Genomic DNA, 18,798 nt, shown 5'->3' on the forward strand with positions numbered 1-18,798 from the left:
TGGCCGGTTTCCGCGGTCCATCGGTTTTTTTGAACACCCCTAGCTTTTAGAAGAGATAGAAGCTGACTTTTTTACTAACTTTTAGAAGAGATAGAAGCTGGCTTTTTTAAAGCTGGGGTATCCCAACTTTTACAACTTCTGCTTAAATAATTACATTTTTATGACAATTTTGCTCTTATTTTTAATAAAGAATTACTTTATTGTCTACGCAATCATGGGTTTTTCTTCTCCACCGCCATCTCCATTTTCAGATCTCTTCCTCTCTTTCGTCATCTTCCTCTCTCTCTATACTTTAATTAATTTTTTTATAACACTTGAAACTTATACATATACACTAATTAATTTTTAAATTATCATTCTATAACTACTAAGGGTATTATGGACAATTATATAAAAATAAGTTATTTTACAGCTTATGGTATCAAACACCACAACTACTTAACTACAACTTCTAAGAAACTGCAGCAAACAAGTTTATAATTTATTCTAAATTTTAGAAGTTATAATCTAAAAATATAAAAATTATAATTTTTTTAATTAAACTATAACAAATAGGGCCTATATACCCAAAAGGGGTATATACTCTTAAAGGTAATTTACACCCCTTCTTTAAGGGTGAGTACCTCCTTTTACCCTATTAAAGATAACACTCAAAGCTAAAGAGAGAAAGGTGAGCCTTTGCTGTAAGATCTTTTTGTGCAAATTTGTTGCAAAGAACATGGATATTAAATTAGGTCTGTCCATAAATCATAACTTGTATTCTAAAATCTATATTATTATATAAACAACATTATGTTTTAGTGTTATGAAACCATGTTAATAAAGTGTTTTCTTAAAATACCGTTTATGCTTATTCCTTAAAAAATAAACATTAATTATGTTGACAAAATTTAAACTCATAATCTCCAAATAATAACTAATTTCTCAAATAGCTTTACCATTACACCAACACTCATTTTATTTAAATTTTCCCTACAAAAATTACAAAGCAAATTGTAACTATTACATATCCCCCAATGAACTTTCATTTAATTTTTTTTTTTCATCTTTTTGCATGTGTGTAGCACTAATCACCACTCCAATAGCATTTTGAGCAATAATACTATAGATTATATGTATGTTGATTTTTGTTAACTATATATATATATAAACCAAAATATAGATTAATCTCATCAACTTTGAGCTAAATTTGAATTAGGAAAAATTACATGTCATATCTCCGAATAATTAAAAAAATCACTTATGATTTTTGAAAAGATGCAATAAATATCACTTGAGATTTAATATTATATATATTATAAGTTTTCCTTTGTTGTTATTTAACCCTTAAATAGTTTAAAATTATTAAATTACCCTTATATATAAAACCTCTTTTCTCTTTCTTATCTCTCATTTCTTCTCCCACATTTCCCTTTTTCTCTCTCATTCACAATGTTTCTACTTTCATTTTTTACTTTTATTCATTGTTATATTCCAACAACCTCCCTTCACTATTACTGATTGACACTATTTCTTGATAAGTTTTCTATTTTCACTTAATCTTACACACACTCCCTTTCCTTCCTTCTCTCTCTATTATGTGTTTGACAAAACCCAGATCATATGTGTTACGTTGAACCCTTATTCTTCTTCTTCTTATACTTTATTTTTTTTTTCTTTCTTTATATGTGCGTATATTCTGGGTTTGATGAAACCTAGATGAATTTGGGTTTAAAACATTTCATCTTCCATTTCTTTTTATTTTTTTTTTCTTTTTCGCATTTTCTAAATAATTTGGGTTTGACAAAACTCGGATAATTCTAGGTTCCGATGAACTCTTATTATTCTTCTTCACTTTCTTTCTCGGGTTTGATAGAATCTAGATCATTTGGCTTTCATCAAACCCTTATCCTTCTTCTTTTTCAAAGTTTTACGAAATACAAACAAATCTAAGTTCCACTGAACCCTTATTTATCATCTTGATTTTTCTTTTTCTTCTTCTTTTTCATTTCTCTTGATTTTGGATACCAAGGAACCAAAGTGAATTCCAATTAACCTTTCTTCTTCTTTTTCTTTTCATTTTTGTTCTGTGCTTGGAAAAACATAAATCGTAAACCCTTTTGCTAATGATGTTTGCCGGCAAAGATTTCACTCACTCAATATCTCTTTCTCTTTCTATTTTTCTCTATTTTTATCTTTATTTATGACTTATTTTTATTATATTTTTATTCGAACTTAGATATAGATTTATCACTAGTGATAAACCCATCGCAATTTGTTGTAATCAACCAAACAAGTTTTGTGTTGACATGGTTTTTTTTTTTTTTTAATCAGACAAGAAATGAGAGAAAATAAAAAGTAAATTAGTCATTTTACTAATTTATTTAACAATAAGACTAATTATTGCTATTTTTCATAATTTTATCAAACCTCAAAGGTACTCTTTGCAATTTACTCATAGGATTATTATAGAAGGTTCATAGATAGATTTGGAAAAAAAAATTAAGGCTAAACAAATAAAATAAAAAAATAATGGGCCAAATGGCAATATGACATTCTTCTTTCTTCAGATAAGAGGGATGAAGGGTTAATTGGTTATTAATTTATGAAAAATGCTATTTGTACTCATTGGGTTACACAATACAGTTAAAATGATAAAAATTTCTCTCATCCAAGGTAGTGAAATGAGGTAATGAGACGGTGAAGCGTGTGACTAAAATACCTCTCACCCAAAATGGTGAGGCGGCACGAGGCGTATTTTAGTTATTTGCTCACATGTATAGCTCAAGGTGTAGCCTTTGATATACAAGTAACTTAATCCTTAATTTATTTAAGTTGTGTTTGTTAATTAAGATATAAATCGTAAAAAATAAGATATGACAAATAAAAAAACTTTCTATTGTGTTTATTAAATTTGTCTAGAAAGATATCATGTGATTTCTTATCTTGGACTTTTTAGATAAATTTATCTCCACAATTTGGATAAGTTATCTTGTACCTTACAGATAAATTATCTTGATGTAACTTTATTTTACTCATTTTAACAAACGTTACCTTAAAACATGGGTAATTATTATTATTTATCAAATATTAAGGATTTTTTTGTAATTTTATTAAATTTCAAAGATGTTATTTACAATTTACACATTGAATTATTACAAAAGATTCATAGATAAATTTTAAAAAATAGATTTAAGGCTAAACTAATAAAATAAAAAAATAATGGACTAAATGACAATATAGTATTCCTCTTCCTTAATTTTATAAGACAAAATCAATGAAGAGTAAATTAATTATTTTACCAATTTATTTAATAATAAGGGTACTTGTTGCTATTTTACAAACATTAAGAAATTTTTTATAATTTTATCAAATCTTACAATTTACAATTTGAATTATTACGGTTCATAGATAAATTTGAAAAAAGAAATTGAGGTTAAACTAATAAAATAAAAAAAATAATGGGCCAAATGGCAATATGCCATTCTTCTTCCTCAGTTTAGACGATAAGAATTCCAAAGTTCTGCATAGACTAGTTTGGCTAAGCTTTTTTTTTTTTTTAAGCAGCATTTAAGTTGGGTAGTATTTAAGTGATTGATAACATTTAAATTGAGTAGCATATAAACTAATAACGTGTTTGGGTAGATATGATTTTAAGCTGTAAGTGAATATTTATGTGTTTGGATTGTAAAAACTGATAAACTATCAGAATTTGACAAAAAAACTAAAATAGACATATTACTGAATAATAAGAATAAAATTTAAAAAATATTAAATTTTAATATAAAAAAATAAATATATTAATATAACATACATTAATATTTATAATATATATACACACATACAGTTAGTGAAAATGATGGAGGCGATGGTGAGAGGAGAAAGTGGTGGAGGCAACGGAGGCAGCGAACGACAGGTCGGGGCAATGGACGACGAGCTGGGATAACGACGACGACGACGGCTGGGGTGATGGATGACAGATGATGGGGACGGCTGAGTCGAGGGTGAGGATGATTGCGATAGACGATGTGATTGTGGTTGTCGGTGAGGGTCTGGCGAGGAGCGGAATGGCATTGCAGAAGATGAAGATAGGGTACAGGTTGGAAATAAGAAGAATCTATGAGGGTAAATCGATAAATTAGTTGGTCAACTGAACTTTAAATCCATATAGCTTTTGCAAAACTTGGCCCCATATAGCTTTTTTCAAATGCTGTTGGAGTAACGTTTAAGCTACCTAGGTTAAACGTTGTTAAATACATCTAAACATTTTACCCATTTTTCTTAACAACTTATAAGCTATTGATACGTCTTATAAGTGATCAAACCGCTTTGCTAAACTAAGCAGTAGTCGTTTTGTTTTGAATTGAGCATAAGCTTATCGAAATCTCTGTCCTTGTGACAACCAACAACCATCGAGCAATGAGATCTCGTCGGATGGCCTATCAACAACGGCCTTTCTAAGTAGGTTGATCTCAACTTGTTTGGAAAGGTGTTTGGCTCAATTTTTTTTTTATAATTTTAAGCTATTTAACTTTTAAGTTAAAAATTGAGGAGCATTTAAATTGATAATGTATTTATAAATTATCAATTAATAGTTATATGTTTGATTTGAAAGAATTGATAAGTTATCAAAACTTGACAAAAAGACTAAAATAGACATAATATTGAATGATGTAAATTTTTACTATTAGGGTGTGTTTGGTGGCATTACCTAGAAAACAAAAACCATCACACCCCATTGAAAAATAAATTTCATGAAAAGAACATTTAAATACTTGTACCATACACATATTTTCTATATAAAAGTTAAGAGTCTTTGATTGTTTTCATAGAAAATATGTGTAATAATTATACATTTTCTATGATAAATGTGTGCAATCAAACACATTCTTAGGGTGTGTTTGATTGCATTACCTAGAATTTAATTCTAGATAATATTTGCCTAGAAAACAAAAACCACCTCACCCATTTGGAAAATGAATTTTATGAAAAGAATTTTTAAATGCTTGTACCATACACATTTTTTTATAAAAAAGTTAAGAGTGTTTGATTGTGTTTCATAGAAAATATTGTAATAATTATACATTTTTTATGGTAAATATGTGCAATCAAACACATTCTTAGATATTAATAAATTATACATAATTATTAAAAATATATTAATACAATATTTATTATATGTATTATGTATTATATATACATACACATAATGGGTGATGGGGGCACATATGGGGGAGATAAGGGTGGAAACAGTAGTGGGTAGCTGTTGATGCGGCGACGAATGATCGGTAACAGGGGAAAAGTTGAAACAGATGGGAATAGTGGACAATAGGGATGATGGCCAAAGGGAAGTGGCCGATAGGGGCAACAACAATGGTCAACGGTGGCAGCTGGAAGAGTTGGGGTCATAGGTTGCGGAAGGCGGAGATCGAAGAAGAAGGACATGACTCGAAATTAATAAAAATGATAAGGATAAAATAAAAAAACTGCTCAATTAACACAACTTATATATAAATAACATTTTGCAAAAGCTCTTCTCCACCATCTTTCGTAAAACACTGTATCTTCTCCACCATCTTTCGTAAAACACTGTATGGTAGAGTTTAAGCCACCTACCTAATGATGGTCCACCATCTTTCGTAAAACACTGTATGGTAGTGTTTAAGCCACCTACCTAACGATGGTGAGGTGTACCTAACGATGGTGAGGTGACACCTCACCAGCTATTTGTTAATATCGCATAAGCTGTATCAACAGCTTATATCAAACCTTAAGCCAAACACCCTGTCACTAGTCCAGGAGAGAGAGTGAACGTCTGGACCGGTTTTCTTTGCAATGGAGGTGCAAGATTCACGAAACACGGCCGGGAAGCCAATCCGATGCAGAGGTCACGATCCAGCCTTTATTGTTTCTGTGACGATTTGTGAAAAGCGCGTTTACTCGAGGATTGGAATTCTTTCCTTTTTCCCCCCCCTCTTTTCCTCCTCTTTCCTGATATTGATAGCTTGAAAATCTGTAGCGGCGATTAGTCGAGCACCTGGAGAGCCACTGGTGATAGAGGAGGTGATTGTGGCCCCTCCGAAGCGTTACGAGGTTCGGGTTCGAATCATATGCTCCTCTCTCTGTCACAGCGACATCACTTTCATGAAACTCAAGGTAATTAGTCTGAATTTCTTACCAGTAATATCTGTCCATTTTGGAACTTGTGGAAGCGGAATGGAGAGGAGAAGGCAAAGTGAGTGAGAAAATTTTCTTTTCTATTTTTTGGGACTCGGATTTGTGAAAGGGATAAAAGAAAAGGGAGTTATCTCAAGTGCATGAAGCACTTAAGAAAAATGCATATGTAAATTAATTAACGTTCTTTTTACAATCCTATTTCCCAATATAGCCCTAGGGAAAAAGATTTTCCGAGGAAAAACAGAGAAATATGAGGTCTTCTTCATTTGTCTTCCATAAAGTGGTTTTGCAACTTACTTGTTTGGTTGATGAAATTGGCCTTTTGTTCCATTTTTTGTTGAAGGATCCTCCCGGATACTTTCCAAGAATTATGGGTCACGAATCTGTCGGGTAACTTTTATTATGCCAGTCCCTCTATCTTAAGAAGCATGTCTAAATTGTCTTTATTTATTTTATTTTTTGGTTGACTTTGGAATCTGATAGACAGGGAATCTGATACTCGGTCTGAAGTCAGTTCTATCTTGTTTCTGTTTGGAATCCTTGTGTTGAGTGAAGTGGTTCAGAAATTCGGGCTCAACTCTCATAATTTGATTACTGTTATGGTTTGAAGGTTGGATTTGTTAGTTCCGTGTTTGAATTGTGATTCTCCAGGGAAAGTAAAGGAGAATCTTTAATGCATAACCAAGCCCAAAATGATTTTTTTAGCCACAAGTACCTTATTCATTTTTCTTTTTCTCAGTCTCCCAACTCATTCTAAATTAGTAAATGTAACTTTAATTATGTCATTTATTTTTTTCTTGATAGCTTTCCTTATTCCCCATCCAGATTCATGTTATGAACTAGATAGCTTAACGGTACTCATTTCTCATGGTTCATAAAGAAGGTTTTTCTTTTTCTTTTTTTGACGGAGATATATGTTTATTTGTTTTTTTTTTTTTTTGGTAACTTAAAATATACAAGTGAACGAATCCTTTTCTTCCACTTCTTATCTTTCTCCTTTCACATCACTTCCCTCTGCTGATCTAAGGTTGAGGTTCCCTTGATTCTTTTATTTAAAGTATCTGTCTCAAGGCCTGATTTTTCTACTTCTTGTTGTAATTGAGCTTGTCAGAGTAGACCATGCACTGAAGCAACAAAATAAACCAAACATTGGCACCGTTACATCTATTTTTTTTGTTCTATTTTTTTTGTTCTTCTTGCTATTCTAGTTTTTTGTAATTTTATCTTTTCCTTTTGTTTTTTGAATGATGGTTTTGGTAGATTTTTAGTTGTTTATTATCTTTTATTCTATGAACCACAATTTGAATTTTTGATGTCTCCTTGAAAATCCTTTAGCGCTCAACTTAATCATGAACTCCTGAATTCTCAATCATTTCCTTAGACTATAGCAATAACGTTTAATTATTATATACTATTTCCTTTTCTAATTATTCAGTAATATATTAAAATTATAGTATTATTTTCCCTAAAGTTCATTGCACTCTGGGAAATTTCATCTGGAATGCATGGCCGTAGTAGTGTTTTGATGCCGAGGCTGTCAATTGGTGAATTTACTCATCCCAAACAAAAGAAATTAAGTTTGAGGACTGGAAGATATGGAACCTTTTTGTGATGAATGTTTGTCAAATTGCAACACTAGCTGCATTGGACTCATTTCTTTGTGCGGAAAACCTTTGCCCTGCAATTTGGTATTTAACCATTTTATTAGCAAGTGTGCCATATAGCCTTGTCTGGATTATTTGCCCCTGCAATTCTGAATGTTTCTTTGTACAAATTCTCTGATCTAAAACTTGCTGAATTTCTTTGTCAACTTGTTCATCATTCTTGTAAGAGCTAGAAAGAAAATGAAAATTGGAAGGAAATGATGAGAGAATCAAATTAATGAATATCAGCAAGAATGGTGAGTTTATGTACTGCTCTTTGCTTTTCAACAACCTAACTGACATGCCAGCTGTCAGTAACAAACAGAACACTGGTTGTGTTTTCTGTTTGTAGCAAACTAACTAACTATCCTTGTAATTAGAAGCAATTTTATTCTTAACAATTCTTTAACATAATCAATAAATAATGAGCATGATGTTTTTTGGGACTGAAATAGAGTTCAAATTTTGGCCCCAAATTTGCCCATTTATGTATACTGATTTTAGCAGCTGTTTTACTTGCTGCCTGCTATTAAGTTCAATACGTCTCCACACCTGATCCACTGCATAGTTAGGTCAACTTTTAGCTCCATGGCAGGGGATGTAAATGGGGCCCAATTAACCCCAGTTATAGACTTGTTTTGATAAATGTTCAAATAAGCCTTAGGCCTATATCCCCCAATTATGAATTTTCATATTTGTTTTAATTTTGAATGGGGTTAATTGGGAACCCATTGGGGGGCCATTTACATCCCTAGGGATGCTTTCTCACCAACAAGTTTTCTAATGGTTTTTATATTAATGTGCTGTAAGGATTGTGGAGAGTGTTGGGGAGGATGTAGATGAGGTGACTGAAGGTGACCTTGTCATCCCGTCCTACATGGCAGATTGTGGAAAATGTACTGATTGCAAATCCAAGAAGAGCAACCTGTGTTCAAACTTACCTTTCTCAGTCTCTCCTTGGATGCATAGAGAGGAGACAAGCAGGTTCACCGATCTTAAAGGGGAGACTTTATACCATTTCTTATTCATTTCAAGTTTTAGTGAGTACACAGTGATAGATGTTGCCCATTTGGTAAAAGTTGACAATGCAACCCCGCCAGATAGGGCATGCCTCCTCAGTTGTGGAGTGTCAACAGGTAACAGGTTTCAATTTTGTCACATTTGTATTATGTTGGTTATAATTGTAATTATGTCCAAGATTCATTAATTGGCTAACTATTTGAGTCCCAATTACTGTACAATAAAATTCATCACTTTTTGACTAAAAATAATAGGGAGGCCTATGTATAAAACAACAACAAAGATGAAATTGTTGGGAAAATTTACTTGTCACAGAGATAAGAACAATCATGAGCATTAATCCTAGTAAGTGGTGTCAGCCACTTGAATTCTAGACCTCCAACTATCTCTATCTATGGCTGTCTACTCTGTACCAAACATGATTTTGACCTTTTTGGCATGCATTGTTCTGTTCTAGTTTGCTAGAGTTCATCTAGCACCATTCTACACCACACTTGTCCTCTTCTTCTCTAGTCCCTCAAGTACAACCCATACCTTTATTTTTATGGTTTTTGTACTTTTTGACTTTTTAAGTTTGACTAATATCATTTTCAACAGCATATTTGCATTGCCATTTCACTAATAAAATCCTGATAAAATAAGTTTTACACACTCCAAAGACACACATGTAGCATAAAGTTGATTTCAGCATTAGTACTAGTTTGTCAACTTGAAGATAAGAAGGTAGTGTCATGTACCTAGGGTTTAGCCTAGGATTGGATTGACAATCAAAAGGATCTGATGGAATAGAATCAAGAACAGAACATTGGAGAGGAAAAAATGGATAGAAATGGGGGAAGGATGTAGAGAGAAATGAGGGAGAGCAGTAGAGAGAAACGAGAGGGAGAATGGAGAGAATTGTAGAGAGAGAATCAGAGTTTGATTCAAACAATTCAAGCATGCCCTTCCATCCTCTCTAGCTGTGGCTTATATAGCCTCACAGCGTTGCACATGCACTCATGTGCAGTTACAACAGTGACTATAACTGCCTATAGCCAAAACAAATAGCTATAACAGAAAGAAGAAAGGAAATTACAAAGTATAGTATTGCGTGTAAGCTAAATACTATTATATTTCCTACTCTATCCTTGGGGATCCTTGGGGTCATGACAGGTAGCTTTCCTAGTTATGAGATGTGTATCCTGTTTGTGCTGATGGGAGTAATTGTGTATCCCTGACACTCCAAAGGCACACAAGTAGCATAAAGTTGATTTCAGCATTAGTACTAGTTTGTCAACTTGAAGATAAGAAGGTAGCTTTCCTAGTTATGAGATGTGTATCCTGTTTGTGCTGATGGGAGTAATTGTGTATCCCTGTTTGTGCTGATGTGTACACAACTAGTATTGTTTGCGTGCGTGCGTGCGTGCGTGTGTGTGTGAGAGAGAGAGAGAGAGAGAGAGAGAGAGAGAGAGAATCTGCTCCAGTCCATCCTCATGACATGGCATTGCATCTAGCTTCCTGGCTTTACGATCAAATTCTGCATCATAAAACACTTTCTTTCACTTGATGAAACTAATTGCCCTGGAGCCTGAAAAACAAAATGCAAAAATAAGTACAACTTGGTTTTCAGGGGTAGGTGCTGCTTGGAGAACAGCAAATGTGGAACCGGGATCAACTGTCACAATATTTGGGCTGGGTGCAATTGGATTAGCGGTACAGTTCTGCAGCAACTCGTGTAGAAGTCTCCTGCTCCACTCCCTATTTTTTTTCTCTATCTAGTTGCTTCCTCTCATATTATACTATGTTGAGCTAACCTAAAAAGGAAAAAAGCTACCAAGCTTGTCATGTGATTACTATCATGCTTATAGTTTGGTGTCATAGGTTGCAGAGGGAGCCAGACTATGTGGAGCAAGTAGAATTATTGGTGTCGATGTGAACCCTGCAAAATTTGAACTTGGTAAAAACGCAGTTTCAATTTTCTTTTGGTGTTTAGTTGTTTTACTTTGGACAATTAGCCTTTAACCATCATAATGCAGACGAAGGATCCCTTCCTTTTCTGTGGAATGCAAGTTTCATGTGATCTCACGTGATTGATTATGGATCTTGGGCTTTATTTGCCAATGCATTTATGAAGTGATTTGCGGACACTTAAATTAGAAGTTTTGAACAATCTTCTGAAATGATGAAGCAACCTCTATGTATTGAGTCTGTTTGACATCAAATAATGGTAGTTTCTTTTTTACTCAGGGAAAAAGTTTGGATTAACTGACTTTGTGAACCCTGCAAACTGCACGGACCAACCTGTGAGCGAGGTAAACTTGTTAACTCAAGCACTTTTGTTGGCTCAATGCATATCCCCCTCATTCTCTTGATCTAAAGTATTGGAATAGAATACTAAATTTTGAAGAAGAGATACATGCATGGTTTAGATTGTGCCTCACATGGAACTTAATATTTCAGCAAGTATGTTGGCTAATTATTTTTTATAGCTTATTTTTAATAAACTTTATTAATTATTTCTTATCTTCTTGGACATTAAGTTAATAAGTTGCAATAAAGGATAAAATAGTAGGTTGTAATATTATTACTTCATTCTTCTTTGACAATGAGCAGCTCATAAAGAATATGACTGGTGGAGGTGCAGACTATTGCTTTGAATGTGTTGGTTTGGCATCCTTGGTGCATGAAGCATATGCTTGCTGCCGAAAGGTGTCTCTCTCTCTCACACACACACATGCACACACACACGCACACAACATGAACTATACACACATGCTCATATCATTTGCCTCTGTCTGTGTTTGTGTTATACTACACACCTCCTATAATGCAACTGCCAATGTGCCAATTGTTGATTAAACAATTTGTATACATCATACAGCTTTGACCTTTCAGGAGGTAGTATTATGTTGGGTATGTGTTTTTTGAAGGTTTAAATAATAAAGATACACCTCTTTCACAAGTATGGGCTTTTTGAATGGTTGGAAAAAAGTTTTAACACCTCCATGCATTCAGGAGTTCCAGCATTGAAATCTCACCATCTAACTGGCTAGCCAAAAAAAATCTCACCATCTAACAATTAACCTTCCATGTGTTTGGCCCCATCGGTGTAGCTTGGCTGCACATGAATGTATAAGTAATTTATCTCTCTCTAAAAGTTAAAGGCTTTTGGTGGTCAGGTGTTTAATAGTGTTAGCATCAATGCTCAGCTTGCTGAATGTGGTTGGATAACATTTGTTGAAATTGTTAAGATTATAACTCTAACAATGAATTTGATATTTTCTGGTGGAAGTGAATGAGGTGGGTTTAATTGTGCCTGTCACAGCTTTTATGCTATATGTGCATGCAAGAAAATAAAGTTCTTTTGTATAATGCTCATCAGCTAAGATTATAAGTACTCTAGGAGATGATTACCGAATTTTACATCAGGAATTTTATGAAAAAGTGCTTTGATTGCGGGAAGCATTTGGTCTATCACTTATCTTTTGCCTTTAATCTACTTTCCCCGTCAATAAAAATCTTTTGGTTCCAAAATCATCCCTAAACTATTTCTGCAGATATTCCAGTATGGAAGGATAGAGTCCTAAAATCTTACAACTTTTTGGTGTATTTGTTGAAAATCCCAAATTTAATTCTCCTAGTCAAACTTCAGGGTTGGGGAAAGACAGTTGTAATTGGAGTGGACAAGCCAGGAGCAAAGTTGAGCTTCAGTTCTTTTGAGGTCCTTCACGGTGGGAAGCAGATCATGGGCTCGCTTTTTGGAGGTCTAAAAGCTAAATCTGATATTCCAGTCCTTCTCAAATGGTATATGGACAAGGTAAACTGAAATTTTAGTAATTTTTTCTTTTAAATGTTGTCTGGATAGGAAGAGAACTCTTTCTTGGTTAAGAAATTCTTATTTAATCTTGAGAGTTCTGGTGCTTTAAGTGGGCTGGTTTCTTGACTCTACATTAAGTGATATAATGTTGTCAATTTAAATAATTGATAAACAATTATGAGAATGGGAGCTGTAGACACCAAGGGTTGCTTAACTCTATAGTGGCACCTCACAACTCATCCCTTTAACTAATTATGCTTTCAGGAATTGCGGCTGGATGAATTTGTCACACATGAGGTGACCTTTGAAGACATCAATAAAGCTATTGATTTACTTATGGAAGGAAAGTCTCTCCGGTGCGTGATTTGGATGAAGAAATGAATAACTTCCTCTCTTGTTATCTGTTTATGTTTTCCCTAGAGACAACTTATTGTGGGCTTAACTGTGACTCCAAAACATATGACTTTTGGTGTTTGGCTAGATTTTTTCATTTTGGTTGATTTTTAGTTTTAGATTTCTGAAGCAAAGAGCCTCCTATCTGCTTCTTTCTTTGTGCTGAGATCATTGTTTGTAACACGGTAAAATCATGATATTTTGCGATCTTTCGGTTGCAACTGGTTATAGTAACAGAACAAAGCAAAGAGAGGCTTTTGGGTAATAAAATGCGTCTTTGTTTATGATTAGATATTAGAAACACGGAGGGAGAAAATATGTAAAATGTCTCATTGACCATTTTATTCATAGATCTCGGCTTTAAATACCTTAGAACTAAAACATCATCTAATTATAAGAATTTACAAGAATGCCATTGGTTTAACAATACAACAAACTAACTAAACAGTAAAACAAACAAACTAATAACAGTAACATATAAAACGACAATATGACAGAAACAAAATACAAAAGAATACAACAAACTCTGTTACTCTTCCCTTGAGATGGACAATGAGGATTGAGAACGGCCATCTTGGACAATAAGGAAAACAATTGAGCTGTCGGGGGAGCCTTGGGTTAAACAAATCAGCCAATTGATGATATGTCTGGATGGAAAGAAGTTTGATATGACCAACAACAACTTTATCTCGAATAAAATGGCAATCAAACTTGATGTGCTTGGTACATTCATGAAATACCAGATTGTTGGCAATGTGCGTAGCATCTTGGTTATCACTAAAAAGCAAAGCAGGAAATGAGGGAAGAACCTGAAAGTCCACCAAAATCTGAATAAGCCAAGTAAGTTCACTAGTAGTAGAGGCTAAAGCACGATATTTAGCTTCAGCTTCAGCTGAAGAATGGGACATAATAGTTTGTTTCTTAGACTTCCATGAGACCAAAGAATCACCGAGAAAAACACAATAGCCGGTAAATAATGCAAATCCAACTAGAATATTAATAGAAATAAATCCTAATCAAACATGAAATAGAATCCTAAATCAAGTAGAAACATGAAGTAGAATCCTAAAACATATGAAGTATTAAAATACTGTTCTGGTGCTACTATTCCGGCGTGGTCGGCTCGGCCTTGGTTTGGGCCAGGTCTTGATCAGTGTCCGCATCAGTAACTGATCGGCGAGTGTCCAAGCATGAACCCCAATCAGTATCCGAGGAAGCCCGAAGCTGCAAGGAAGAAGAAGTTGGAAAAGATAATCCCTAACCCGAAGTAGCTTTGAGAACAAATGATGGACATCATCGAGATGGGGTTTTCTAGGATGAGACACAAATTGACAAAGTTTGTGAACTGCAAAAGTGATATCAGGTCGGGAAATGGTAACGTAAAGTAATCGGCCAATGAGACGTGTATAAAGAGAAGAATCCTCAAGTAATTCACCCTCATGCAAACTCAATTTGAGATTAGGAACCATAGATAGAGATGTAGGTTTGCTAGTAAGAAAACCCATGTCTTCCAAGAGTTGCAAAGTGTAATGTTTTTGAGAAAGAAAAATATCATTCTTAGATTGAGCAATTTCTAATCCAAGGAAATATTGCAAACGACCGAGATCTTTCAATTTAAATTGGCTATGTAGAAATGTCTTGAGAGAATTGATGGCAGTCAAATTTGGATTGAAGATGATTATATCATCCACATAAATAAGAAGAGCCACAAAAGAAGAGCCATTACCTTTGGTAAACAAGGAATAATCAGATTTGGACTGCTAAAAATCAAATTGAACAAGGGTATGAGAAAATTTTGAGAACCATTGCCAAGAAGCCTATTTTAAACCATAGATGGACTTATGTAATCGACAGACCACTTCTCCCCCTTAATACTAGAAACCTGAGGCTTATACCCAAAAGGTAAATCCATGTAGACCTCCTTAAAAAGATCTCCATTTAGAAAAGCATTATTGACGTCTAATTGAACAAAAGCCCACTGCTTCATAGCAACTAGGGCAAGTAAGATCTTCACTGTAATAAGTTTTGCAACAGGAGATTAAGTGTCTAAGAAATCCAGCCCTTCCTGTTGAGTATACCCTTTTGCCACTAAACAAGCCTTATGCCTCTCTATGGAGCCATTTGACTTATACTTAATTTTGTAAACTCACTTGCACCTAATGGTATGCTTATTCAAAGGAAGAGAGGTGATAGTCCATGTGTTATTCAAATGCATGGCATTCTACTCAGCTGCTAATGCATCTCTTTAGTGAGGATATTGAACAGCTTGGTGATAGAATTGAGGCTCAAAATTGGAAGAAACATTAAGAAGGAATGAGCTGTGAACAAGAGAAAATTTAGAATAAGAAACAAAATGTTGCAAAGGATAGGAGGACGAAGTTGAAGGAAAGTGTTTATGAGATAATAGGTTGCAATGATAGTTACGAAGATAAGAAGGAGGTCTAATGTTTCTAGAAGTCCTGGGGATAGATATAGGAACAAAACCACCAGAATTAGAAATGGAAATGATAGACTGACCCTCAATTAAGATGGACGAGGTATTCAAGGGAATAGAGGAACAATAAGGCAAATCATAGAAAGGTACATGCAAAACCACATCAGGAAAGAGATATATGACTTCATTAGGAGAAGTAATAGAGTGAAAAGGAACAATATGTTCATGAAACACCACATCTCTGGAAACGAAGACAGATTTGGTGTTAATATCATACACTTTATATGCCTTGACACCTGGAGGATATCCTATGAAAACACTGTCAAAACTTAATAAACCCTAGGATAGATGAACGAACAGGAGAAGAAAATTGCACTTAACTTCGTAATTCTGATTAGAGAATGAAAATCGCACTGCAATTAGTTAGCTTTGCTATTTATATATATAATAGCTAAATCTCTTACACCGACATAATGAAATAAGCCTATACAACTTAACTTAAAATCATAGCACAAGCTACATCTAACAAACACAGCACAAGGTACAGCTAAAGCTACTGTACGTTACAGTACAATATGCTTTAACATTCCCCCTCAATTAGGACTCTCCTGAACTGCAATCCTTGTGTACTGGAGAAAACTTTAAGACAAGCTTGCTACACAAAAATTGAAAATGGTCCTTAGTCAGCCCCTTTGTGAAAATATCAACAATCTGATGTTTTGTAGGCACATATCTAATTTCTATTTCATCATTCTCAACCTTTTCTCAAATGAAATGAATATCAATCTCTATGTGCTTAGTTCTCCCATGGAAAATTGGATTTTCAGCCATACTCTTAGCAGCCAAATTGTCACTCCACACAATAGGCTTAGAAGAAATAGTATCTGAATACCCCAGCTCTGAAAATAATGACTTTAGCCATAGTAATTCTGTTACTCCTTGAGCTATAGCTTGGTATTTAGCTTCCCCTACTAACCGAGCAACCACCGCCCTAAACAATCAGATTACAACCAAGAAATGCACAAAATCCACTGGTTGAGCGCTTTATAACCTTGCACCCTGAATGATCTGCATCAGTGTAGACTGAAATAGTTAAATTTTCAGGTGAGGGAGAGAATAAAAGACCATAACCCATTGTGCCTTTCAAATATCTGAGTAGCCGCTTACAAGCAACTCAGTACTGCACTTTAGGAGTTGCCAAAAACTGACTTAATCTATTAACCACAAAAGCAATATCCAGTCGAGTGTATGTTAAGTATTGAAAAGAACCAATTAGGGTTTGATACAAGGATGGATTAGAAAACATTTCACCTTCATTTGTAAGAGAAAACCTAGAAGTTACAGGTGTTACACAAGATTTACTGTCATACACGTCAGATTTCTTCAACAGATCCATAGCGTACCGGGCTTGAGTTAAGTAAATTCCAGCTGTATTTCTAAAAGCCTCAAACCCTAGGAAATAATTGACTGAACCTAGGGTTTTTAATGCAAACGTTCTGTTCAAATCTTTAATACACAGCTGAAGAGCAGTAGAATCAGACTCGGTTATAAGAATGTCATCAACATAGACCAAAACAAACAAGACATAAGAGGCTGTCCGTTTAATGAAAAGAGAAGCATCTGATGTAGCTCTAGTAAATCCCCAATTCTGAAATGTAGATTTCAGCTTCACATACCAAGCACGAGGTGTTTGTTTTAAACCATATAGACTTTCATAATTTGCATACATGAGAGGGATATTGAGAACTCACAAAACTCTCAGGTTGAGTCATGTAAACAGTTTCTTCCAAGTCACCATTTAGAAAAGCATTATTGATATCCATTTGTTGAATATCCCAACCAAAAGTGACAGCTAAGGAAAACAATACTCTGATTGTTGGAGCTTTCACAACAGGGCTAAAAGTTTCAGCATAATCTACACTAGGTGTTTGTAGGAAACCCTTAGCTACCAGTCTTGCTTTATGCTTAAGAATAGAGCCATCTGATTTATACTTTACCTGAAACACCCATTTACTTTCAATGATATTCATATCTTCTAAAAAGGGAACAAGATCCCATGTTTTATTCCTCTGCAAGGCTGCAAATTCTTCTTGCATAGCCTGCAACCATCGAGAATCTAGCAAAGCCTCATGGACTGAATATGGTTCTAGGCTACTCACTAAGGCATGAGGAAAGACAGTGACAAGTCTTTGTGCTTTAGATCGGGTAAGCATAGGATGTATGGAATGAGTTGCAGGCGATTTAGGTTTAGAAACTGAAAGAAGCTGCTTAGAAGGAAGAGGAAAAGACTGAGCAGATGGTTGTTCACAAGGAGAACTTATAGCATGCGAAGCTACAGCTTGCTGATCAAAAATTGTAATTGACAAGGAAGGAATTAAGGATGGTGCTACCTTAGGCAATTTTGAAAAGGGAGAGACTGAAAATGAGAAGTGGATAACCCAAACTTCGTAGTAGACGATGAAGATGAAGAAATAGAAGAAGATACAAACAGAGAAGATTGGGGAAAGTCATTAGGGTTAAACTGAACATGCCTTGATACATAGATCTTTTTAGATGGATGCAAGCATTTATACCCGTCTTGAGAATGACTATAGCCTAGAAACACACATTTTGTAGTATGAAAGGCAAATTTGTGCTTGTTATAAGGTCTAAGAAAATAGTTAGGGGATTTCCCAAACAACAACTTAAATGGGTTGGAAAATTTAATGGGTGATGCTAGCAGCAAATTAATGATATATACTGCAATTTGAAATGCTTCTACCCAACACTTAAGAGGCATATGAGAATGAGCTAATAGAGTTAACCCCATTTTAGCTATATGACGATGTTTTCTCTCAGCCAGACCATTTTGTTGGTGTGTGTAGGGACATGAAAATCGAGCTTGAATCCCAGAGTTTCTAAGATAAGGTAAAAAGGCCTTAAATTCTCCCCCATTGTTAGTTTGTAAAGCTTTGACTTTGTGTTGGTATTGCAGTTCAATAAATTTGTGAAAGGTTATAAACGTGGGTAGAGCATCTGATTTGAGTTTCAAGGGATATAACCAAGTGTACCAGGTATTTGCATCCACAAATATCATGTAATATCTATAACCCTCAATTGAAAGAACAGGTGATGGTCCCCATAAGTCGGAATAGACTAGTTCTAAAGGTTTATTTGATTTGATCTCAGAATGAACAAATGGTAGTTGATTTAATTTCCCAAGCTTGCAGGAATTGCAAAAAGGAATAGAAGAAAATGGAACTTGAATTTTATTCAATATAAGTTGCAGTACACAAGTTGATGGATGCCCCAAGCGAGCATGCCATTGTCTACAGACATCAGAATCAGTTTGAACTACATTGACACAATGATTTGGC

The 18,798-nt window shown here is 34.5% G+C and overlaps 1 protein-coding gene across 1 annotated transcript; it reads left to right on the plus strand.

Annotated features, from left to right (window-relative positions):
* Positions 1-5,713: 5,713 nt before the first annotated feature.
* Positions 5,714-13,278, plus strand: LOC127808927 (alcohol dehydrogenase-like 7). The gene is made up of 10 exons (XM_052347659.1): positions 5,714-5,866; positions 5,999-6,135; positions 6,500-6,546; positions 8,610-8,935; positions 10,429-10,511; positions 10,680-10,755; positions 11,046-11,110; positions 11,412-11,507; positions 12,451-12,615; positions 12,880-13,278. The coding sequence occupies exons 1-10, from the start codon at positions 5,815-5,817 to the stop codon at positions 12,994-12,996; spliced, it is 1,164 nt and encodes a 387-aa protein (XP_052203619.1). The 5' UTR covers positions 5,714-5,814; the 3' UTR covers positions 12,997-13,278.
* The last annotated feature ends 5,520 nt before the right edge of the window (positions 13,279-18,798 follow it).

This window comes from Diospyros lotus, chromosome 8 (assembly GCF_014633365.1).
Source record: "Diospyros lotus cultivar Yz01 chromosome 8, ASM1463336v1, whole genome shotgun sequence".
NCBI classification, from domain to species: domain Eukaryota; kingdom Viridiplantae; phylum Streptophyta; class Magnoliopsida; order Ericales; family Ebenaceae; genus Diospyros; species Diospyros lotus.

Bases quoted from the DNA above. Each gene is read 5' to 3' on its own strand.
- LOC127808927 (XM_052347659.1), top strand. From the start codon at position 5,815: ATGGAGGTGCAAGATTCACGAAACACGGCCGGGAAGCCAATCCGATGC. The intron at 6,547-8,609 runs GTAACTTTTATT...ATGTGCTGTAAG, and splicing joins ATGGGTCACGAATCTGTCGG to GATTGTGGAGAGTGTTGGGG. The intron at 10,512-10,679 runs GTACAGTTCTGC...TTGGTGTCATAG, and splicing joins TGGGTGCAATTGGATTAGCG to GTTGCAGAGGGAGCCAGACT.